Source organism: Alosa sapidissima, chromosome 10 (genome assembly GCF_018492685.1).
Source record: "Alosa sapidissima isolate fAloSap1 chromosome 10, fAloSap1.pri, whole genome shotgun sequence".
Lineage (NCBI taxonomy): Eukaryota > Metazoa > Chordata > Actinopteri > Clupeiformes > Clupeidae > Alosa > Alosa sapidissima.
Window position 1 is genome coordinate 21,626,795 of NC_055966.1, and position 26,299 is coordinate 21,653,093.

Genomic DNA, 26,299 nt, shown 5'->3' on the forward strand with positions numbered 1-26,299 from the left:
TACAGGACGTGTCCTACATGTGGAATACATGGCTTTTAATGGCCGTTAGCAAGACGGCCCTGCACCAACTTTAATATCCCTCCGCCTTGTGCCTCTCACCAGTGGTGTGGGGCTGGGGATAGTTTTGATGGGGGTGCTGGAAGGGCAACAGGGCAACTGGGGGCTTTTGAAGGGAATTTGGGATGGGGTGGGTAGGTGATGTGTTTTTGTCAGGCTCATTATGACTGGGAGACACTGGCTGGGCCCCATCATTAGGAGGCCATCACTGGCATCAGTAATTATGCAGGAAATCATCAGTGAAATTAGAAACAAAGTTCTTTTTTTTTCCCTTTTCTTTTCGGCAACTGTTTCCAGTCTCTCTCCCATCGTGTCTTCCTTCTCAGGTGTGTCTCCACACCAATGCACTCACACATGAACATGCACTCACACACATACACACACACACACACACACACATGCACGCACACACACACACACATGCACGCACACACACACTCACTCACACCCACATCCACACCCGCACATGCTTACCTGCAATTTCATGGTGACATTTTTGAAGTTAGGGCACTTCATGGTGTTTTTTGTGTGTGTGTGATGCTGGAATCAGCGAATCAGTCTATGCAGTATTCATGAGCGCTTAGCAGAAAGAATCAAAGTGTTATTCTAATACCTCTCATTCATGCTTGGCCACTTATGTTCATATTTACATCCAAAAATAGAAGGAAGTGGTAATTAGATTACAGGCGTGTGTGAACTCTAGTAAAGCAACAATTATTCTCTTCATTTACGGGAAAGTATGAGACATTAACACTAGCAAAGAAAGCTGTGAAAAAATTTAGCAAGATGAACTTTGCGACCCCATAAATAATTTCTCCTGGATGTTAATTGAATATCCCTGTTATTAAAGGTGCCCTATCTTGTTGGAGAAGATTGGAATATTCACAATGTCTGTTTCACTCTTTCTCTCCGAAAGGATTAGGCATTCGGTGTCATTTCAGCTTCACACGTTTCACCCCCTCACATAAACTTTCCAACTTTTCAGAGCAACTTCATCGCTCTGTGAACTTGCAAAACCTTTTGTCTTCTTCATCACCCTCATCACTGGGCGCTGAAATGAAAGAGGCGGAGGCGTTTAGATGTGGAACAACATTCACTTCAAACTGATACAGTAGATACTGTGCGAAGTGAATGGGTATGAAAACACATTTTTGAAAAGTTGTGATGAAAAATCCCTGTGGTTCCTCAGATTGTGTTTTACTGATATTACCTATATTATAAGTCTAACTGTGTGTGTGTGTGTGTGTGTGTGTGTGTGTGTGTGCGCACTGATATGCATTTGCCTACTGGTTCATCACTGCCTTTGCATATTTTAAATGTGTGTGTGTGTGTGTGTGTGTGTGTGTGTGCGTGCGTGCGTGGGTAATTTTATGTGTTTGTATGTACATGCACATGTGTACTCATTTAACAACACATTCAAGAATGTTTCTGTGTGTGTTTGTCTGTGTGTGGCAACATCTGAGTGATACAGACAGACACGTGTGTGTGTATTTGAGTGAAAGTGATAGCAAGGGGGGTGGCCACCCTCGGTGAGTCCTGCCGCGCGGGAAGTTTGGTCTCGTCTGGACTAATTAATGGGGCAGGCGGCGGGAGGCTTTGAGCCAGCCACTCCCCAGTCCCCACACCCGCTGGCTCCTAAAAGCTGCGTGCCCGTTGTTTTGCACATGACAATTACACGATTTCCATATCACACACACACACACACACAGATGCTACCCTATAAGGTACTGACCAACCGCTCCCCCACCTTCCCATTATTTTCCTCTTTTTAATCATCTACTTTATTTTAAATGTATGTCGATATTTTTGTTGAGTAAATTGAAAGGCTCGTCATATAGTCCTGAGCCCAGGGAGTCGCTAATCAGTCACACATATCTATTAGCCATAGCATCCTTAAACAGCTACATGCTGCTCATAAATGTTTCATCTTTGTCACGGAAGACCTGTGAAAATGAAAAAAGTTTTTTTTTTATCAGATATACAGTATATTTATGATAGTGTATTATTTTCTGTAATTTAAAAAGATAATGACTGTTTTATTTATTTATCTTTTTTCCTTTTCTATTTTTTCCCCTCTGTTTCTGTCACCTGAACAGCTGTATTTATTTACTGTACCTCCGCCCGTTGTTTTTGGGTCTGCTTGAGTAGATGCTTAATTAGGATGTGATGAAGACCGCAACGGCTGAATTATTGTTGATAAAGATAATTAATTGATCATCATTATAATTAATAAGTGTGTGGGGGGGCAAGATACCGCACAATTGTGCAGCAATATCACACTTCAGATATGAAAAGCTGTAGCTCTGCTCAGGGTTATAGATTTCTCCATGAATTGTTTTTTGATAATCAAACAATGCTGTTCTTAAGACCACCAACAGATTCCCACGGAAAAAAAACAAATTAGCTAAATAACATGGTGCCTTTTGTGTCAATGCTTATTTGTCGTTTTCCAACTCCTAGCACTATCAGAAGTCTAAGAAAAGCAAACACCCCCTCGCACACACACACACACACACACACACACACACACACACACACCCTACACAGATAATGATCCGTTTTGACCCCGAAAATGTGCTTTGCTTGTCGGCTGTCCCCAGTGACTGCTTTGTGTTTAAATAGGTCTGACTGTTCCTCCAGAGCTCGGCGCTCCGGAGCATCCTCACTCGGGAATACCGCCGCTTAAATTAGTGATCCCAATCCTGTTTGCCTGTGAGATAGAGAGGAGAAAAGAAAGAGAGGGGGAGGGAGAGAGAGATAAGGAGGAAAAGAGAGAGAGAGAGAGAGAGAGAGAGAGAGATGAGGAGGAAGAGAGAGAGAGAGATAGAGACTGGCCTGAGGAGTGCTGTGTTTACCTTTGTTTGGTTCCAGCTCGTCCCGATGGGACCAGGTGCTGTTGTGCCAGTGGGACCCCCCACCCTCCACCCCACCCCATCCCACCCACACACACCCCTTACCTTGCCCCTCTCGAAGGGGACACTCACTCGGACTCTGGAGTCTGCACTGGTCATTAAACTTGCTCATTACCCCTGCAACTTTCAGACTCACACTAATCACTGTTGGCTGCTGTTGGGGTTTGCACACAACAAATGGAAACATTTTGTTTTTGTTCACACAAATAGTCTTTGCACTTTGTCACGTCACGTGAGCCCTGTTTACACAGTCTTTAAGCTTATTTATCACCATGGCCTAAATAAGTAGGCAAAGTAAATTGGGCAAGTTAGTGAGGAAATAAAACATCCATTAGATTAGAAAAATACTATAGTAAGTGAATGAATAAGGATATTCAGTGGGCCATCGTGTTCTGGCCAGTCCCAGTTCTATGTGCTGTTCCACGCCCTCACTGTTAGGCGGTCCAGAACAGGTAAAAGGAAAGCCCAGTTGCCCATTGTGACGAGGCAGTCTGGTTCTGAGGCTGTGGGTTTGGACCTGGGCCTGGACCCTGGTGTTGTCTGGACACACAGGGATCTGTGTTTGAGGTGAGAGGACAGGGCCGGTGGCGCGATGATGAAGCGTGGTGCTGTCGCAAAAGTGAAAACAAATTCTCGGAGCGGCTGGCATGAGCAATGGCACAGGAGAGCTTTATTGTCCCAGCCAAGGTGATAAGGGAGAGTAATTGCGTATTATACTGTCCGAGAATGTCAGCCTGAAACCAAGCATGAGTGCTCTATCAATCAATGGTTGTGTGTTTGTGTGTGTGTGTGTGTGTGTTTTGAAAGAGAGAGGTGTGTGTGTGTGTGTGTGTGTGCGCGTGCGCGTGTGTGTGTGTGTGTGTGTGTGTTTCTGAATGTGCATATATCTTTTTGTATGTGTTCATCCTTTTGTCTGTTGGGTGAGTGTATACTTGCATCTTGATATCAGTTTTGAGTTGTGTGTTTACAGTAGGTGTGTAGCAATGTGGATGAATGTATGTGTGTTCATGTGTTTTTGTATACCAGTGTGTGCTTGTGTGTGTGTGTGTGTGTGTGTGAGAGAGAGAGAGAGAGAGAGAGAGAGAGAGAGAGAGAGAAGGTGTGAGTGTGTGCATCTCACCACCCCACAACCTTTTTATCCATCACACTTTGTGTGTCTGTGTGTGTGTGTGTATGTTTGCATCCCAACAACCCACTCCCCTATTGTCCATCCCCATTTTGGTGTGTGTAACGTGCGTGTGTGTGTGTGTGTGTGTGTGCGTGTGTGTGTGTGTGTGTGTGTGTGTGTGTGTGTGTGTGTGTGTGTGTGTGTGTGTGTGTGTGTGTGTGTGTAGCCGGCGGCCCCTCTCATCCGACCTGTGCATGTCTGTGATGGCCAGAGGCAGGGATGTATGTGCTGGTGTTGGTGATGGGGCCCAGCAGTGTGTGTGTGTGTGTGTGTGTGTGTGTGTGTGTGTGTGTTGGTGATGGGGCCCGTGAGCGGCTGGGCCAGGTCCATTAATCAGTGGGGCTCCCCTGGCCTCCGCCGACTGACATAATTACAGCCTGCTCCCCGCCGTTCCTCCGTGGACACACACACACACACACACACACACACACACACACACACACACACACACACACACTCACCACCTCCTCTCCTCGCTGCAGCTGCCCCCGCAACCCCCCTCCCTGCACACACACACACTCTTAGATCCACACCTCAGCCAGACACACAGCACATAAAACAAGACCTCTGTGTCATACATCCTCCTATGCAGTGAGACCCCTAACAGAGGTGTGTGTGTGTGTGTGTGTGTGTGTGTGTGTGTGTGTGTGTGTGTGTGTGTGTGTGTGTGTGTGTGTGTGTGTGTGTGTGTGTTTGTGATGTAAAAGTCCCTTTCGAATGCAACAGCTCCTTCATACTAAGGCCCAGAGGTATGTGGGTAATAGGTTTTAGGTTTTTAATGATCACTTTGTATTATATATTCAAGTCTGTGCATGTGCACAGCAACACTCAGAGAGAAAATGGTGGAGAGGGAGGGATGATGTAAGAGTGGCTGAAGAGGACGTTTGTGCCTTCTTTGTGTTTTTAATCTGTGTGTGAGTGTGTATAGGTGTTACATCACCTTTGGCGTGTGTGTGTGTTTGTGTGTGTGTTTGTGTGTGTGTTTTTGTGTGTGTGTGTGTGTGTGTGTGTGTGTGTGTGTGTGTGTGTGTGTGTGTGTGAGAGAGAGAGAGAGAGAGAGAGAGAGGGAGAGAGATAGCTAGGGCGCTGTGTTTTAGCCGTAAACATCTGGGCTTGAGTTAGCCGCTAAGGGAGGTTGCATGTTGTTCAGCCGCATCAACACTCAGGCCCCATTGAAAAGCTGTCATCATCTCTCTCTGTTTCTCATTCTTCCTCACTCCCTCTTCTCACAGTAACTCGCAAACTGATGCGGTCACAATACCTTGCCCATGATAACAATACAACGTTCCTGGAATACTCAATACATTACAAAAGATGTATCTACGATAAATCACAATATCTGTGTAAATGAAGCAAAAAATAGCAAAAGATCTGAATTTATATATTTCTTTACCACATTTCACAACTGAATTGATTTAGCCCAGTGCCATTGTAGAGGATTGTGTAGAGGATTGCCCTCATTCATTTGATGAGCGCCTCTACGAGGATATACTGTAGGGACTCTAGTAAGTCAAATAGACTGATGAGTCCATTTAGAATATGAATTGTAAAATGTAATATTTTAGTGAAAATATAGATATCAATACCAGCGTATTGATAACATATCACAAAAAGAATACAACATATATATGATATGTAATATATCAATATTTTGTCTAGATATGTGTATCCCCTGACTGTACAATCATCTAAGGCGTCTTGGAACGCTTTGAAATCACTATTCTCCATTGAGACTTCACTGCCCCCCAACACACACAGTACCCCCCCCCCCCCCCCCCCCCCCATTTTCCCAGAATGCAGTTTGTTCACGCTTTTCACTTCACTTATGTAGTCTAAACAAAAAAAGAAGAAAAAAACAGACTGTCAGTAAAACTAAACCCTTCCTTGAGAACATTTTCAATTGTTTGGGGAGTTTTTGTTCACCCCCTCCCCATTTCCCCTTATCTGCCCCCCCCCCCCCCCCCCCCCCAACACTCTCTTATCTCTCTCTTTACTCTTTGTTTTCTGTTTAATCTAATAATATATATCCCCCCTTTCCTTTCCTCTCCTCCTCCAACACCCCCCCCATCCCCCCTTTTCTTATCTGTTTCATCTCCCCAGATCCAACTGTGCGGAGAACATCCGCAAGCACATCCTGCACACGGGCAAGCACGAGGGAGTGAAGATGTATAACTGCCCCAAGTGCGACTACGCCACCAACGCCCCCCATGGAGTTCCGCAACCACCTGAAGGAGACGCACCCCCGATATAGAGAACCCAGACCTGGCCTATCTGCATGCAGGTAGACAGTCTCTCTCTCTCTTTCTTGCTCTCTCTCTTTCTCTTTCTCTCTCTCTCTCTTTCTCTCTCTCTTTATCTCTCTCTCTGTCTCTGTCTCTCTCTCTCTCTCTCTCTCTCTCTCTCTCTCCAACTTTACCTCTATCTCTGTGTCTGTCTTACTTTCAGATTCCATCCCTTCCACCTTCTTCCTTACTTTCTTTAATGCACTCCATCTCTACAACTCTCCTGTCTCCTCCTGACTCACTTTATCATCCTCACTAGTTTTCTCTTGGCCCTGTTTTTTCCAACTGTCTCGCTTTCTATCACACACACACACACACACACACACACACACACACACACACACACACACACACACACACACACACACACACACACACACACACACACTCGCTCTCTCTCTCTATCTTCCTCTTTCCCTTTTTCCCTCTCTCTATCTCTCTCTACACCACTCTCTCTGCAACTGTCCTCCCAAGCCCCAGTCTCTATCCAAGTCCACCGTCTGCATCGTGTTGTGTTTAATGCAACACTACGACTCCGGCGTGTACTTGTCTGTTGGAGAGCAGCACTCCGGACTCCGTCCTCGCCCCTCTGTCAGCCGGCATTGTGCTGAGGAAATTGGAGTCCCCCTCCTGAAGGGAATTGTGGCTATCACACAGGACTGCATAGGGACTTGTGGGAAGCCAGGGGGTTATTGAAATACACTGGGGAATGTTGAAGCCCTTGAATCAGACTTTACCTTGTATGATATCAAGTGTAGAGTGCAGAGGGTGTGAAAGGGCTCGACGGCACACGAGGAGGACGCGTGACAGGTTATGGTCTATTCAGTGCTCTTTGTGGCTTTGTCCTTGAAGTGCCCTTGCAACCTTCACGCTCTTTAAGCAGTGAGGGAAAAAATGTCCTTCCTCTTCGTCTCCTAAAAGGACATTTGTTCGGTCATCACAGGGACCTGTGGGTCACACCAGTGGAGAAGTGGAGAGAGAGGGGTGTCGTGGGGTAGCGAGTCTCTTCATTCTCTCAGAGAGAGAGAGAAAGAGAGAGAGTCTCCAAATATGCACAGAACTTCCCTTGCACTGCTCACAATAGTGACCTCTATCAAGCCCTGGGTATACACTGCCATTAAAAAGACAAGTAAGCCTTTTACAAAGTCGTAGAGAAGTAGACTTTGCCATAATGAGCCATTCTTTTTTTGCCATAGATTTGCAAGACACAGAGACAACTTGTTTGACAGCTTGTGCTACTGAGAGACGTATTACTTCCACAGAAGCCTACTCGAACCTTTAAATCTTTGCCTTTTTCACCTTTGCCATCTCAAGGGCTTGTTGCAGTGCTGTAACTGATGTGTGTGAGGTGAGTCTGTGTGTCTGAGTGTGTGTGTGTGTGTGTGTGCATGTGTGTGTGTGAAGGAAATGAGGTGCTTTGATGAGAGAGGGGTGTGTGAGTGTGTGTATGTGTGCCTGTGTGTGTGTGTGTGTCTGTGTGTGTGTGTGTGTGTGTGTGTGTGGCAGCCTTCAATTGCTTAATCTAAGTGGGCAGAACAGAAGATGGAGAGAGAGGCACGGAGAATCGGACGGTGTACAGGATGAGGAGGGGAACTGGAGGAGGTGGAGGGGGGGGGGGGTAGAGAGAGAGAGAGAAGGACAGCAAAGAAAAGAAGAAAAGATTAACAGGTAGATGTTGAATTAACCTGCTTGTGATTGCCCGCTGTCAGAGTGGCACTGGGCCCCGCCGAGAGAGCCAAATGGGCTGTGATGGCCGCTCCCGCTGGTTTACCTTTGAAAGACGCAGATCAAACGCTCCGACGATCGTCTCCCACTCACCACCCCCCAACCCCCCTCCCTCCATCTCTCACTCTCGTTTCCACTCCCAGCTCCAACCATGGCGACAGAGATTGATTGACAGCTCCAGTGCAGTGCAGAGTGGACACCCCCCCCCCCCCACACACACACACACACACACACCCCACCAACCCCCGCTCTCCTCCATCGGCTTTTATTTTAGTTTCCGTGTAGCAATTCGAATTAGAGCTTCCGCCTGGGATGAAAGGAGAGGTCCTCACCAAACGGGAGAAGATATCGAGAATTGGACCTGGCGAGTGATTGGGGGGGGCGGCGGGGGTTTGGGGGAGAGGAAATGATGATTAGAATTTGAAAGCATGAAGTCTAGGGGGATGTGTTAAAAAACGAGGCGGGGGGGAAGGGGGGGTGAGAGAGAAACCTGCTGAGAAGACACTTTCTGATAAAAAGTGGTAATGACAATTGTCTCCTTTTTCTTGCTTGAAGCTCACAGGCCGGGGAGAGAATATGGGCAGAATCAGCGGGGTTATGTGGAGTGCGGAAGCACCATGCCAGTCTTTGCGTTAGAATGCCAAACAAGCAGTTACAAAAGCTCTCATTTCTGTTTGTTAGCCATAATGTGAAAGCGTCTAGACATTACTACAATATTAACCATATTTTCCTCCAAACAAAAAGCATAATCTAAGGATGCCATGGCGTCTGCGCGCCAGAACAGGAGTCAGACTGCTCTGATTGGCCTCACTGAAAAGTTCAGGAGATGAGTCAAACGGTGCACTGGCGATTAAGTGAGATTCAGGGAGAACGAAATTGGTTTCCCAAGTGGTTTGGCGGTTCAGCCGTTTCGGAGCACGGCACCCCCGGCTGCTCTCGAGCAGCCCGCATTAGGACTGTTAGGACAGCTTTTATTCCGCGATTAAATATGAAAAATGTTTTTAATCTCACATCGGGGTCTAATTACAGAACTCCCTCCCCCGCCCCCGGGGCAGTAGTGAGGAAGGGCTGGCTAATTATTCGCCACGCGGAGGATGGTGCGGCAGGCCACGAGGCATTGTTTGTTGCGGGCGCTGATTTTATTTTCCCTAATAACCCGTGATCCATGGCACTTGGCTTCTACAGGATGCTAAAGTCCCATTTAAATGATGGTCTAATTTAGCAGGTTGAGACGGTGAGCAACTGTTTTCATATGCTCAGCGCGTCTCATATGTACCAAATATCATTATTCCTGTTTTAGAGGGAAACATGTTTACTGTAACACTCATAATGTTTTGTTGTTTGTGTTTATTATTTTCATCATTTTTGATGTTTGTGTGTGTGTGTGTGTGTGTGTGTGTGTGTGTGTGTGTGTGTGTGTGTGTGTGTGTGTGGTGTGTGTGTGTGTGTCTGTGTGTGTGTGTGTGTGTGTGTGTGGAATTTGTGCTACCTTTTTTGTACCTAATTGCATTATGTTGTGATAAGTACGGCATTCAGTCAACTGTCAGATTAAGACAAAATGCTTGCTCCAGAATTGTTTTATGGAAAGAGTGTGTGTGTGTGTGTGTGTGTGTGTGTGTGTGTGTGTGTGTGTGTGTGTGTGTGTGGTTAGTAAGCCTGTGTCAAAAAGCAGGGCACATGCCACAGTGACATTTTGAAACCCGGAGACAATGCTGTTAGCACTTAACATCTGTTTTTAATAAAAACAAGCAAGCGGAAGCAAAATGTGTTTAGGGTGTAGGCGACACGTTTTTGTATCAAATAAGTGTTGTTGGTGACTAAGAAAGAACATCTGCAGGACATCAGTGCAGTGTGAAAGGAGTGTGTGGAGTCGTGTGTGTTTGTGGAGTGGGGTTGGGTGGTGGCATAGGAAAAGCAGCATGTCATAAATAAATGCAAAGCGAAAAGTTACTTCTCCGTTCTGCCAAACAGTGACAACTGTGATCAAGGTTTTGCACATTTTCGAATGTACGACTATAAGTAACTAACTCGCGGCGAGTTAGTTACTTTAACTCGTCAGTTAGTTGCCGATACTGGTGCTGATTCTTGCGCGGCGCGTTCTTCCTCTCTGCCAGCCCTCATAGTTGGTAATCTCTCCTCCCCGCATTTGTTTCCTTCACCACAACAGACCCACCCAAGCTGTGAGTGACCATTGTGGTGGTGGTAGTGTCGCTCCTGCTGCTGCTGATGCTGTGTGGTGTGTGTGTGTGTGTGTGTGTGTGTGTGTGTGTGTGTGTGTGTGGTGTGTGTGTGTGTGTGTGTGTGTGTGTGTGTTTGCAGGACTGATTGCGTTACTGGGTGTTAATTGGAAGAATTCCCCGCGGAGGACATTTCATCCGGCTGTTTCCCTGTTACCCTGTTTTTCCGAGCTCGCTCAAGCCCTTATTGTTGTGCTCTTTTTTCTTTCTTTCTCTCTTTCGTTTTTTTTTTTTCTGCACGGAGGATGTTAGTATTTTCTGCTGAGCCGTCTCTTCCACCGCTACGGAAAAGTAACAAGTAGGCTGTCATGGGGGAATACTCTTGTTTGCTAGCCCCCTTGTCTTTCTTTTTCTCTCTCTCTTTCTGTCTCTCTTTCTCTCTCTCTCTCTCTGTTTTCCCCTTCTCTCTTTCCTTTCTCCTTTCTCTCTTCCTCTGTGTTGCACACACTCACAAAATTGCACACAACACAACACACACACACACACTTACACACTCTCTCCTCTCTCTCACATAAGCGCGTACGCGACCACACACTCTTACTGGGAGGTGTTTTATTTGCTTGTTTCAGTGTTTATGTATCCCCCCCCTCCATCGACACGCGCTGCACGTAGGGCTGGTTTAGATATTACATTTTAGATCAGACCGCTCAGGGTGAATGCGCCCAGGGGACTCACTCACACACACACACACACACACACACACACACACACACACACACACAATCACAATCTCTGCTGCCACCACTGCCACTGCCGGAATGAGGAGCTTGTCATGGTGGGGGAAAGGAAGGGGCGCTCTCTGCGCACAGTGAACATCAGGGACCCGACCGCTAAACGGATGCAGGGCCCCACCAGCCTCCTGGCCCCTAAGCTCCTCTCCCCTTCCTCTCCTCTGTTCCACTCCAGACACCCCCCCCCCCCCCCTTCTCCCCCCTCAACTGCATAATGACTCGCTTCAACGAGCATGAAAACGTCACCACCACCAGCAGCACAATAGACACCCACCTACACACCCACGCACGCGACAGCACACACACACACACACACACACACACATGCACGACTCAGCGCCCACCTACCCCTGCCTCAGTAGATTGATTACAGATCAGGCCTGGAGCATTGGTCGCTTTTACTTGCCCCATCGCTGCTCTGCTGTTTTCCATTTTCCTCTCTCTCTCTCTCTCTCTCTCTCTCTCTCTCCTCTCACTCTCACTCTCACTCTCTCTCTCTCGCACTGCTGTCTCGTTCCTGCGCTAAAAAACGCCTATTGATTGATATGGTGATGGACGATGCCTCTTGTCTTCCCCTCACCGCTCCTGACCTTGTCTGTCGGACCAATCGCTTCATGATAAAAGGTCACTATGTAAAACGTTAACGCTTGATTTGTTCGTTCACACCCCCCCCCCCCTACACACACACACACACATACACACACCAACCCCCTGTTACCCACCCAGCACATACACACACACACACACACACACACACACACACACACACACACACACCTTCAATACCACCACCAACTCCTCTTCTTACCACTAACACCCAAATTCTGATAAAAAAACATCTTGAGTGCTTGTTTGGAGGCTTCTGGAGCATTATGGGATGTTATGATTGGGGGGAGTTGGGGGTGCTGGCTATTGAGGCACCCCTATATATGACGGATGGGCAGGAGGGTGTTCCCTCGCCATGTCTCTGCTCCCCCCCATCCCCCACCCCAAAGACACACACACACCCCCCTCACTAAAGGGGCCAGTGAGAATTGGAGCCGACTCGGCGCTGGCTGGCTCTTGCGAGACGTCATCCATTATTCAGGGCCTCTCCTTCTCGCTCCTCGCTCTCTCTCATGCTCCTGCTCGCGCCCCTCACTAAGTCAATGCTTCTCCTGCTCCCAGACAGAGATGCGTAGAAACCTCGACAAGCCAGGCAGCAGGAGAGATATCCGCATGTCTGACAACAAGTTCTCTCTCTCTCTCTCTCTCTCTCTCTCTCTCTCTCTCTCTCTCTCTCTCTCTCTCTCTCTCTCTCTCTCTCTCTCTCTCTCTCTTTGTAACCCCGAAGTGAGTCAATGTTTTCTAAGCACTGCAAAACTTTTTTGTTGGCCATTTCCTTTCTGTTTGAATTGTTCAGTGCATGACTTTTGGTACTTTGTCCATTGTTTGAGGTTACTGCCCTCACCCGCGGGCGATATTTGGACTGATGCTGATGCGGAGGAGAGACGGTCAGAGGTAAAGGCAATCCAATGGTAATTACCAGCCATAACTAACAGGCAATTACCAGTTTTTTAGACGGGGGCTGCCCATTAGAAGCCATCTGCATTCAGTTCCCTTTTTAAAACATAATTGAATCCCTTGGCTGTGTGGTTCTTGAGTTAATTTGACCCAGTGTGCGGCTCCCGGTAATCACGGCTACTGACTGCTAGCTACTCAGGCCCCAATTAGGTATGAGCTCTTATTGGACAACCAATATCGCTGCTTTGTTTTTTGATGTGTGTGTTTTTCCTCTCTTTTTTTTTTTTTTTTGCTCCATAAACCCTCTGGCCTCAAAAGCAGTTGACATAGTCATTGAAGTATGAAGCGCACGGTAGGCCTCTAGCAGCACACCATATAAGAGTGTGACTTGGAGAAAGTAAGGGAAGGCTAATTGTTTGAAGAGCGAAAGCTCTGGACGTCAGCAGAGGGAATAGAACAAGATAGATGGAGAGAAAGATACAGGAACACGGAGAAACACAGATTTTTGTAAAAGTGTAAAAAAAGGTGACAGTGGAATGGTCTCTCTCTCTCTCCCTCTCCCTCTCTCTCTCTTTCTTTCTCTCCCTTCCCCATTCTCTCATTCTTTCTCTCACTCTTTTCCTGTTCCCCTCCTCATTTTTCTCAGCCCTGGGCTGGTGACAGCGTCGGAGCCGTCGAAGGGAGCAGTGTGTGAAAGGAACCCTTGGAGGGTCGCAAAGAGTATATGCAGGAGTGTGTGCGTGCGTGTGCGTATGTGTGTGTGTGTGCGCGCTGCGCGCGTGTGTGTGTCGACTCCCCGTTGCCTAATTAAAGGGCGCAGAAAGCCACTCAGAGAGAGATTAAACCTAAAAGGGCAAATTAGCACTAAAAAGGGGTGTGGCAAATTCGCACGTACACGCTAAGCATGAAATCTCCTCTGACACCTGTGAAGGAAAAAAAACACAGCAGATAAAGAGAAAGAGAACTTTTGTATTCCCTCTGTTCCTCTCTCTTTCTCTCTCTGTGTGTGTGTGTGTGTGTGTGTGTGTGTGTGTGTGTGTGTGTGTGTGTGTGTGAGAGAGAGAGAGAGACAAAATAGTGTTGTACAGTATAGTAGACATGTTAGGAAAAAAATATCTGAAAGTTGTAGGAAAGATTACTATTTGTCTTTAAACGTAGTCAGTCACATGATATAGAAGCATGCTGTTTATGCATAAAAGTATGTGCCTTTTTAGCTAGCTTCAATTGATGTAAAGACTTTGTTGACCGCTGTGTACTGTCTGCAAGATACTGTACTTGGGGGTTCGCTTTATAGTACATGAACAAGGATGCAGGAACTGACTCCAGCTTATTGCTTATTTTGATCAGAGAGAGAGAGAGAGAGAGAGAGAGAGAGAGGGGGAGGGAGGGAGGGAGGGAGGGAGGGAGAGAGAGAGAGAGAGAGAGAGAGAGAGAGAGAGAGAGAGAGAGAGAGAGAGAGAGAGAGAGAATTTTTGAATTTTAACAGCTCTTTATTACAAAACACACGATCACATTACCATAAAACCATCACTTTTTTTAGAAAAACTGAAAATCAAAGAAAATAACCTGAAAAAAATAATTCATTATCGACCAATGAGCATATTGCTCCACCTTGGCACCATTCTTCTTCAAAAGAATTAAAATCACCTTTTGTTTCATAAAAGTCAAATTCTAATTTTACTCTTGATTTCACCAGGCGAATAAAAATGTCAATTACATCATGGTCAGAGTCTTTTTCAATCTTATTCTTCCTACTTATATAAATGGCCATCTTAGCATTCCCAAAGATATAATTAATCATTTCACACTTGCAACGTTCTTTCTGAACATATTTAAACCCCAATATGAAGGTCTGAATAGAGAAAAACTCTCCAAAACACTCTAATAGCTTTGCCAACAACTTAAACAAAGGTGGCAGTCTGAAACAATTTGAGTAGGCATGAAAAACAGTCTCTCTCTCCAAACAAAAAGGACATTCATGGCTTACATTTTGATTTAAAACAGAAATAAAAGAGTTAACTGCCAAAATACCATGCAGTAACCTCCATTGTAAGTCCCCAGCTCTTTTAGTTAATGGTGGTTTGTATAGAGATTTCCACTCTGGTTGAACATTACTTACTAAACCAAAAGTAGAACGCCAAGGCGTGTCAACCTTTCCATCTAGCCTTTCTTTATTTATCACTTTAACACAGGTCTTGTAAAGACATTTACCATTGACTTCGCTGAAATCTATTTCTTTTGGAGGGGGCAAAAAAATACCTTTACAATCATTTAATTTCGGTGTAAGTGACAATTCAGGAAAAGGGTCTTCTCTATCAGGAATCAAAATGCCATCAACATAATTCTTTATCATTTTGCGCTCACGTGATGTTAGTTCTGTTCTCCAGCAATGCAACATCTTCTCCACCATACGCAAGGACCTCACTCCCATGCGTACAGCCAGTGTGGCACTGTCCATAAGAGAGCCTGATACATCCACCAAATGACGCAAACGTGTAAGTCCAGTACTGCATAAATAACTGTTCAATCCAGGCATTACATTCTTTGAAATGTCCAGTCTTGATCCATAGATTAGAGGCTCCTCTAGGAGCCAATGCAAAGAACCAGTCTCTTCCATTCGGCTAACATTAAATAAACCCCAGATCTTAAAAAGTCCTTTATAAAAAACAGGTAAATCAATACAATGTATTGCATGAGGATCCAGGAAAAACAAAGATTTGTCTAAACCCAAACCACTCACATTATGCATGATTTCACAAGCCACAGGCCTCCAAACAAGATCTTCTGGCCCAGTAAGAAACCTCTGAATGAACTGAAGCCTAAAAGCAGCTGCTCTACTGGGCAAATGGATTAAACCCTGGCCACCTTCTTCTTTTGGTAAATACAAAACACTCTGAGGGATCCAATGCAACTTATCCCAGAAGAAATCTATTAGGGTTGACTGGATCTTCATTAAAAGACCTGATGGAGGATCTAAAACAGCCAGCCGATGCCACAAAAAGGATGCCACTAGATTATTGATAACCAGACAGCGTCCCCTATATGACATCTGAGGTAGTAGCCATGTCCATTTTTTTAAACGTCCCTTCACTTTTTCAATGACTCCATCCCAATTCTTTTGTACAGTGTTATCATCTCCCAAAAAAACACCCAGATATTTGAAACCCCCTTTTTTCCAATTTAACCCTTCTGGGAGTTTGGCTGGTCCATCTACCCAATCACCTATCTGAAAAGCATCACTTTTTTTCCAGTTGACTTTTGCAGATGATATCACTCCAAAATCCTTCACAACATCATTTAAGGTATCAACATCATTTTGATCATTGACTACTACAACCAAATCATCGGCATATGCTGATAAACAAAAAACCTTTTCACAATTGGACAGAGAAAAGCCAGTCATTTTACACCTTAATTTGTGAAGCAAAGGTTCTATTGCCATGGAATAGAGCATTCCAGACAATGAACAACCTTGTCTTACACCTCTTAGTGCTTTAAAAGGGGGACACAAACCACCATTAACTTTCACTATACTCTCAATGTCATTATAGAGCACCTTAATTAAATTAATAAAACCCGAATTGAACCCAAAAGCCTCTAACACCCCCCATAAATACTTATGCTCAACTCTGTCAAAAGCTTTTTCCTGATCCATGAAAACAAATCCAAAATTCTTTTTTAACTTACTAGAAACTTCAATTGCATCTCGAACAAGGAAAATATTGTCAAAAATTGACCTTTCAGGAATACAGTAGGTTTGATCAACATGTATTATTTGTTCCATCACTTCTCTCAATCTAGTTGCTAGTGCTTTGGAAAACATTTTAACATCAATGCACAGGAGAGACACTGGGCGCCAATGCTTCAAGTCGGTCAAGTCACCTTTTTTTGGTAACAGTGTCAACACAGCCCTTCGACAGCTCAGAGGAAGGATTCCTTTCTCTATACTGTCATTCAGCACTTCATGGAGATCTTTCCCCAATACTGACCAAAAGCCTTTGTAAAACTCAACTGGCAGTCCATCAATGCCAGGAGCACGTCCATTTTCCATACCCATCAGGGCTGTATAGAGTTCTTTCAATGATAAAGCTCCATCCAGCATCTTTGCTGAAGCCTTTGAAAGCGTTGGCAAGTCATGAAGGAAACCACGTTCAATCTCCTGATTTCCAACCAATTCACTTTTAAAAAGTTCTGAGTAAAAACTCCTTACTCGTTGTCTTATTTCATTTGGCTTAGTCAACAATGTTCCTGTTTCTGAGCGCACAGCATGAATTAACTTTTTTCTTCCATTTTTCTTCTCTAAATTAAAGAAATACTTAGACGGAACATCCATTACAGATATATTTTGTATTCTTGAGCGGATCAAAGCGCCCTGTGTTTTTTTCCCCAAAAAATCAGCCAATTCCACTTTTTTACTTTTAAGCAATTCTATTTGTTCTGAATTTCCTTTGTTATCAACCACATTTTGCAAATCCACAATCTCCTTTTCTAAAGTTTTCATGGATCTAGCTAGGTCTCTACTGACATTGAAAGTATATTTTTGACATACATGTTTAATTTGAATTTTTGCTACATCCCACCATTGTTGCAAAGAGGGAAAAAAAGGCTTCTCCAACTTAAAACTCTCCCAAAAAACAGCAAAAGCTTCTCTAAAAGTTTGATCGTCCAACAACATCTTATTAAAATGCCAATACGCACTTTTTGGTTTAACCGCAGATTTTATAAGTACACAACATGCCATGCAATGGTCAGAAAAACCAACAGGACTGATATAGGAACATCGAAAAGCACTAAAAAAATGCTTAAAACAGTACATTTGGTCAAGTCTTGCCATTGATAAATAATTATCACGACAATGAGACCAACTATATTGCCTTTGTTTTTTGTGAAAAGATCTCCATATGTCAATCAATTCATATGCTTCAATTAACTCAATAAGACGCTTGCGAGAGGCTACATGAGGTTCTACATGATTTCTATCTAAAATATCAGCAGTACAATTAAAATCACCACCCAGAAAAAGAAAATCAGTACTATTACATGCACCAAGAACATCACCAAGCTTATCCAAAAAACACATCCTCTCTGCAGCTAAGGTAGGAGCATAAACACAAATGAACACAAAAACATCATTTTCAAAAACTGCTTTTACTTTCAATAGTCTTCCTTTAACCACCTCTTCCACATCATAAGAATATGGAAGAAACGACTTTGAAAAGAGGATAGCAACACCTCCACTTAAGGACGTATTGTGACTGAGTATGGCACGCCCATCCCACTCCTTCACCCAATCAACTTCATTAGTTAAGTCGCTATGTGTCTCTTGAACAAGGAAAACATCAATATTTTTCTGTCTGCTTAATTCATAGAATTCTGCTCTTTTCCTCCCGTCTCTGGCCCCATTCAAATTCAAAGTAGCGACTCTAACTTCGCCCATTTCAAAAAAAGAAAGTAACCAGAAAAAGACAAAGAAAATAAACATACATATTTTACTGAGTATCACCATCATTTCCAATCGGTTCTCCTTTTTTCAACTTGCGCACAATCTTAACCAAGCGAAACATCTCTTGGTCAGTAAAACCTCCGTCCTCATTTGTCCTCATTAGATATTTGGCATCATCAATGAACTGTTGTATATTGGAAAAATAATCCTCAACCTTGACATTACGCACAAATTTGGTAGTCTGTAAAAAATGGCTTATCTCCTGAGTGGAGTACACGACAACTAACGGTTGAGAAAGCTCTTGTGATTGTGAACTTGACAAACTAGAATCAGTGGAGTAACCATCGCTCTCATGGTCATTATCTGTAGTTGGTAGCTCAACATCAATGTCTTTTTTCCATTGTTTTGTAGCTTTATTACTAGAGGATTTCTTTCGTTTATTTTTGGGAATTTTGAAAACATTTTCCTCTCGGACCGTTTCACAGCCAGCCTCCTCTGCTTGTGTACCAGTTCTCTCATTAACCAACTCTGCAGCCTCTAGGCCTACAGTCTCCGTAACCCCTGCAGGTTCACAAGAACTGCCCTCATCCATGATCACATCGGCTTGTGCGGGCGCAGCCAAAATTATTTCAGACTCCGCTGTTTTTTTTATTTCAGCGGCTTCGTTCGATTCGGTCACTTTTTCGGTCACATTCTCTTTCTCAACCACGTTTGATAAATCCGGTGTCGGCACATGTAATTCTACCACTACAGACACAGACTCTGCACCACCAGCCGTAATAGTGGGCGGGTCAGATGGCTCAGTTACCTCACCAATTTCAGAATCATTTGCAGGTGTATCAGTTTGTTCTTTAACATTATCTTTTTTGTTTGGGCAAGCACGAACCAAATGTCCATGTCCACCACAACCAAAACATTTCATTGAGTCTGATGTTGCATAAACAGTGTAATCATAGCCATCAACATTAAACTTGAACACTGCGCTAAAATCACAGTCCTGTTTCAGAAACATATGCACCTGGCGTCTAAAAGACACCATATGGCTCAACAAAGTTGACTTGCATCCCACAGGTATTTTCTTAACTTGAGACACCACTTTGCCATACTTCGAAAGTTCTCTGATTAACACCTCATCTTTTAAGAACGGTGGCACGTTAGACAATGTGATTTTCTTAGATGGGCTACTAAGTGGAAGAACAGGGGCAAGCCAACCATCAATTTCAATTCCAGATTGAACAACTTCATAGGCTTTTTCGATTGTACTCAAAAAAAGAACGATCGCATTGTTCATTCTAGATGCCGACAATACATTATCGTATCCAACAATTTTACCCACCGCTAAACTACACGCTTCCACACTAACACTAGACGCCACTTTAACGCCATGCCGTCTGGTTAAACAATCAAGTTTTGATTTAGGAGTTGCCATACTACCCAGCTTAATGCTGGCAGCAGACTCTCAATTCAATTAACAAACAATACTATCGAACAAATAAATATTTAAACAAACAAAAAGAGAAAAGTTAGAATGTAAAGGGCACTCACTCAAGCCAGAATCGGCCTTCAGTCACGCTCACACTCTGCACACGCACTCACTTCCGCTCAGAGAGAGAGAGAGAGAGAGAGAGAGAGAGAGAGAGAGAGAGAGAGAGAGAGAGAGAGAGAGAGAGAGAGAGAGTTGATGCATTGTTGCCCACTCTGTGTTGGTGACCATCCTAGAGGAGGGGGAAGGATGTGCAAGGAGCAGGCTTCTCTGGAGCTTCCAGCCCTTTCTGGTTTAAGATGGGGGGAATTAAAAAAAGGTGTGTATAGTATGTGTGCGTGTGTGTATTGGGGGTGTTGGTGTCTGTGACAGCATTCACGTGTGTGTGTGTGTGTATTAGAGGCACACACATATGACTGCATTTTTGTATTTGTGTGGCGTGTGTGTGTGTGTGTGTGTGTGTGTGTGTGTGTGTGTGTATTAGAGGCACACACATATGACTGCATTTTTGTATTTGTGTGGCGTGTGTGTGTGTGTGTGTGTGTGTGTGTGTGTGTGTGTGTGTGTGTTCGTGTGTGCGTGTGTGTGCGTGTGTGTGTGTGCATGTGTGTGTGTTTGGGCCCCTTAAAGCCCAGCCACAAGATAGATGAGTGTCTCGTCACTCGTCACCCTGCTTAACATAATGCCTCTCCCACAACAGTGTGGAGTCCTGCTGACCGCCACAGGGAACACCACCCCACTGCCTCTCCGTCACCCACTTCTCTTTCTATCTCTCCCTTTCTCTCTCCCTCTCCTTCTCTCTCCCTCTCTATTTTTCCCTCTCTCTCTCTCTCTCTATTCCTACTTCTCTCTCTCTTCAGAAGGTTGGCAGTGTGTCTGTCTCCATGTTTACATTTTATATGAACACCCACTCTATCCATCAGAGGAAACAAACTGCTGTTCAAAGTTGAGAAGAAAACAAGATGCTTTTGTTCACTGAAGCATCAAACTTAGTAGATGAATTTTCATGATATCGTAAGGCTCTCCAGCATGTGAAAGTGTGTGTGTGTGCGTGTGCGTGTGTGTGTGTGTGTGAGCGTTTCTCCTGGTTTGTTTGTTCAATGCAGAATGCATGTTCCACAGTACATCATTAACTTGTCTGGATGTTAAATCTCTGGCCTCTTTAAAACTTCCAGCTGCTCTTTTCTGTTTCTGCTGTAGTGCAACACACACACACAAATAAAGCTGCAGAGACGTGTGTAAGCAGGATCATTGGCTTGTATAGTGTGTTATGAACGCATGTGTGTTGCTATTTCTTGGTTTTGCCTGGCATTGTGCATTTTTAAAAAAAAAAAAAAAACTCTATGGATTCTTCATACCAAGGAGGTGAAGTTTTCAGTTTAAGTTTGTCTGGCTGCTTGTCAATAATAATAATAATAATAATTATCAGTTTGGTTTGTCTGGCAGGATTGTGCTTAAACTACGAGACCGATTTTCATAAAACGGGATGGAGCAGAGCATTTTCACCTCTCATTTTCACCCTTTCCCCCCTCTTTTGCTGTTGCGTACAAGAAATGCAGTCATACCCCAACAAAACATACCTGCCACACACACACACAGACACACACACACACACACATCTACACACATATCTACACACCATACACACACACACACACACACACACACACACACACACACACACACACACACACACACACACACACACACACACACACACACACATACACACACAAACAAACACACAGACACCATGGTCCTCAGTCATAGCATGCTGGAATACAGATTTGGGCTTTTGGTGCTGATTGCGATCACCTTGTGCAGCTTCAGGAATGCTATCTCCACCCAACCTGTGAATTGATAACACTTTTCCTTCCCCCTTTTATTATAAAGCTCGGCTTTCCTAACGGTAATCATTTATTGTTGCCGGGTATCTTGGCGAGACCATACATCTCCTCTTGGGATGCTGGGCCGGGATGCATCATAATCTGGAACGTTAAATCATATATTTTCTCTGGGCGCTTTATCACGGCTTAGGACTTAAGGGCCCAGGATTTTGGCAAACTCTTTTAGGACCTGGGGGACAGAGGAAGCTCTCTCACTGAGTAATTGTGCGTTTGTTAGGAGGCAGAGATGTGCACACGTGTGCTTTCATGTCATGTGTGTGTGTGTGTGTGTGTGTGTGTGTGTGTGATATATAGAGAGAAAGAACCTCTGTTTGTGTATTCTTTTTTCCTTACAGTATGTTTGGGATGATCGTATAAAACTGTAGTGTGTATACTGGTATGAAGCATGTATGTTTGCGTCTGTGCGTGCGCACGCGCGCGCGCGTGTGTGTGTGTGTGTGCGTGTGTGCGTCTGTATGTGTGGTTGTGATATGTGTGTTTACGTTGGGAGCCTGCCTGTGCAAAATGAGGTTTTTAAAGAATGACAGCGAGTCCTAATCCCCTCGGCAGAAGGATCCAGCCGCGAGCTGCGCCGTTCTCATCATTTCAATTATCATATTTATCATTGGTTTGTATTATTCCTCTAGTCCAGCTTTATGTTATCGCACTCTTCCCCCCTTCCTCCTGTCCTCCTCCTCCCATCCATCCTTCATTCTCTCCCTCTATTTATCTATTTATTTTTTTATCCCTCTCACCACAGGCGATGTGAGAGCCTGCCACTCACCCTGATTGACAGCACTCAAGTGGCCTACGGAAAATCCGTTCATTTTTGTGTGTGTGTGTGTGTGACTGTTCGACTGGCGTTTGCGGGGCCTTATCTGAAAACCCAATTTATTGCCAGTTCTCCGGGCGCGAGGGGTTGCCAGTCACCTTGACGGACAGCTCTCAGGTTTTTGCAGAGTGTCGTCATCATACGAGATTTTTTTTTCTTTTCATTTCTCTCCTGTTTTCTTTCTCTATTTCCCTCTTTCCTGTCTTTACTCTTTTCTTTTTTTCCCTCTCTCTACCTGATTCTTGCAGCAATGCACATACTCAGTCACTCATAATTATGGACGCACGCTCTCATCTTTATCGGCCTCAGTCCTGTAGAGTGACCTTGGGTAGGGTGTGTGTGTGTGTGTGTGTGTGTTTTGGGGGCTTAACTGACAGACAGCTAGATAGACGGGAGAGCTGGTGACTGGAGTGACAGGCAGGTTTCGATCGCGCTCGGAGCGTTTGGCTCATGGCAGTGAACAAACAGAGGAGCTCTCTTCTCCTTCCTCGCTGTCTGCCTCAACGTCTGCTTCCCTTTCTGTGAGCTCACCAGCTTGAGTGGCAGAGTGACACACACGCAAACAGGCACACCAGACACACACACACACCTTTGTGCACTGGATTAGTACAAATAAATACTGGGACTCTAGTAGTTTGTCTCTAAAAACTTAAAATTCTGTACATTCTTGCGTGTGCAATTTTGTATTATGTGTGTGTGTGTGTGTGTGTGTGTGTGTGTGTGTGTGTGTGTGTGTGTGTGTGTGTGTGTGTTTGTGTGTGTGTGTTTGTGTGTGTGTGTGTGCCTTGTGTGTGTGTGTGTGTGTGTGTGTGTGTGTGTGTGTGTGTGTGTGTAGTTGTGTTTGTGTAACTGATATTTGCATTGTTTTTTATATGTGTCTGTGTGTATGTTTACCTTCTGTACTTTTGGTGTTAACATAATATGTGTATATTCTTCTTCTATGTCTCTATCTTGTACATGTATATGGAGTGCATGGGTGTATGTTACAGTTGTGTATGTGACATTCATGGATATTTTGTCTCCTTGTCTTCTGCATCTTTGTGCTTGTGTGTATGCGTACATATACCTGCACTGCACATCTGCACTGTCTATTTGTGTACATTTTGTGTGTGTTTTTCCGTGTGCGTGTGTGTGTGTGTGTGTGTGTGTGTGCCTGCTGACTGACCTCCGAATCCGGGAGGCTTATCGCCGCCGCTGTTCCACATTATTGATAGCGGGGGAGATATCGACAGGCTCACGCCAGAGCCAGGGGGCGGGGGATGGGAGTTTGATATGACATATTGTGCGTCTCAGCACAGGCCATAAATAATTCTGACACATTTTTGTATGCATGGGAAAGTCCTTGATTCAGCCTCCCATAAAAATAAACTTCTATTATGGAAGGTATTTGTCAAGTGGGGGTGTGATGGATGACGCGGCGTTTAGCCGACGGCAGGCCGATGGGTTATGGATGCCCGCGGCCCCTGCAAGGGAGGAGTCGTCGCGGCAACGCTGACACCAGAGTAATTACTGGCCCCGGCAACGGAAGGGTTCCGTGCACCTGCACACACACACACACACACACACACACACACACACACACACACACACACACACACACACACACACACACATACACACAGAGACATGTTCACACACACACACACACACACACACACACACACACACACACACGCACACACGCATGTACATCACACATATCTGCACCCTCTGAACACACATCTGCACCCCTGTGTGTGTGTGTGTGTGTTTGTGTGTATGTGTGTGTGTGTTAGTGTGTGTGTGAGTAGTAGCTTGTCTTTTCTGTCGTCTATCTCCACCATCTTTACAGAGGAAGGGTGAGGGAGGGAGAGATGGAAGTGAGATGGGTGTGTGTGGGGGGGGGGGGGGGGGTGCCTAGAGGACACTAGCATATGCTTGCACCACACTAACATATGTAAGCGTGCATTTACAAATAGAAACCAGTGTCTAAATGTGCTAATATATATGCAAATTTAGATATATACTGTACACAGAAATATATATATAATATATATAACATAGTTCTTAGAAGTATTAGCCACACATATATAATATAATATATATATATATATAAGTGTGGCTAATACTTCTAAGAACTATGTTAAACCTTCACTGATTTCCACCGTTGTGTGCTGAGAGGGAGAGAGAAAGAATGAGGAAGAGAGGGAAAACAAAAGTTTATGTTTAGATATATTTCTTCCTCCTCCCAGAATCTACGCCTGCTCACAGAATCTATTTATATATGCAGCTTTTTCCCAGTTCTTGCACACATACAGGTGTGCTCACAGTTTCACCATAGAAGCCTTTCGTTTTTTTAGCCCAGATTAGCTAACCTCGGCACGAAGGCGACAGAGCAGAAGATGGTCTACTGTCTGTCCTCCTCAGATACATGGCCATCTAGGCAAGAGTTGGTGAGAGCTTAAGTGAAATGTGTGTGTGTGTGTGTGTGTGTGTGTGTGTGTGTGTGTGTGTGTGTGTGTGTGTGTGTGTGTGTGTGTGTGTGTGTGCATACACCTGTCTGTGCCTGGATATTTAGGAGTCTGAGGTAGGTGGCTAAGGAGTGGGAGTGACACCTGCTCAGTGTTAGCCGAACAGCTGGCGCCTCTTTTTTACTCGCTCTCTCCCTCTCTGTCTCTGTCATACACACACACACACACACCACCACCAGAGCCTTCTTTTTCTTTGTCTCTTTTGCCCCCCCCCCCCCTCCCCCTCCTTCAGTCAGTATTTCAGACAGTTCTCCGACAGCTCTGCTTCCGGTGCGCGCGTGTCTGTGTGTGTGTCTGGCCCAGGCTGAGTGTCCGCTCTGGGCTGGCCTGCAGTCAGCCGGGGCTGGAGATCCACACACAGTAGCACAGCACAGCACTCTCCCAGGGCCCTGCAGCAGTCAGTCAGTCTGCAGTGCACCTTCACACTGGGATGAACTCCACTGCACAGAGTGCAGGCAGAGCAGGCAGGTGTTTTTGCTGCTGAGACGTTTCTGCCTATCCGATCATTAGGTGAATGCCTGGCAGACACACACACACACACACACACACACACACACACACACACACACACACACAAATACACATAGTTGCACACCAACACCTTGTCAGTGTCCCTAATTCCAGCAGGTGTACAAGTTGTAGACTGCACTGTCTTTGTTTAATGAACATACACACACACACACACACACGCACACAAATACACATAGTCGCACACCAACACCTTGTCAGCGTCCCTAATTCCGGCAGGTGTACAAGTACAAGTTGTAGACTGCACTGTCTTTGTTTAATGAACACACACACACACAGACACAGACACAGATACAGATACAGACCAACACATTCCTACACACACTCTTCTCCATCTCCTCAACAGTGCACACACACACACACACACACACACACAGGAGGCGGTGAGCCCAGAGGCGAGAGTGCTAGTCTCCCTTAGGCTAGGTAAATATGCTCAGGCTCACTGTCTCATTTGCTCAGAGTGGATGGGCCCCTAATCCATGCCTGGGTGTCTTTCCTCCTCGAGTAGAGGTGGTGGTGGGGGTCAGGTAGGACGGCTGTGCACGGGTCAATAGGCTCATAGCGCCATCAGGGACTATTGATTTTGGTGGAGAGGCGTCGGCTCCACGTTCACACTAATTGTTTCTTTTACCAGCCGGCAGCGAAAAGAAAACAGGCGCTTTCCTTGGACACCCATGAATCTTAAATCCATTTCGGGTGCAAAAAGCCTCTCACAGTTAATAGTCCCTGATTACTTTGGCTCTGTGTGTGTGTGTGTGTGTGTGTGTGTGTGTGTGTGTGTGTGTGTGTGTGTGTGTGTGTGTGTGTGTGTGTGTGTGTGTGTGTGTGTGTGTGTGTGTGTGTGTGTGTGTGTCTGTGTCTGTGTCTGTGTCTGTGTCTGTGTCTGTGTCTGTGTCTGTGTGTTTGTGTGTGTGTGTTGCGCTGTGCTTCGTTGCATGTGTGTGTGTGTGTGTTGCGTGTGTTTACTCTCAAGTATGTGGTTGTGTTAGCATATATGCTTTT

At 45.0% G+C, this 26,299-nt stretch overlaps 1 protein-coding gene across 1 annotated transcript in view; it reads left to right on the forward strand.

Moving 5' to 3' along the window:
* The window catches only part of znf407 (zinc finger protein 407), a 146,073-nt gene that overhangs the window by 95,135 nt on the left and 24,639 nt on the right, over positions 1-26,299 (forward strand). Inside the window, 3 exon segments of the mRNA XM_042107044.1 lie at positions 6,238-6,340; positions 6,342-6,377; positions 6,379-6,418. Coding sequence (XP_041962978.1) covers positions 6,238-6,340; positions 6,342-6,377; positions 6,379-6,418 — 179 coding nt within the window.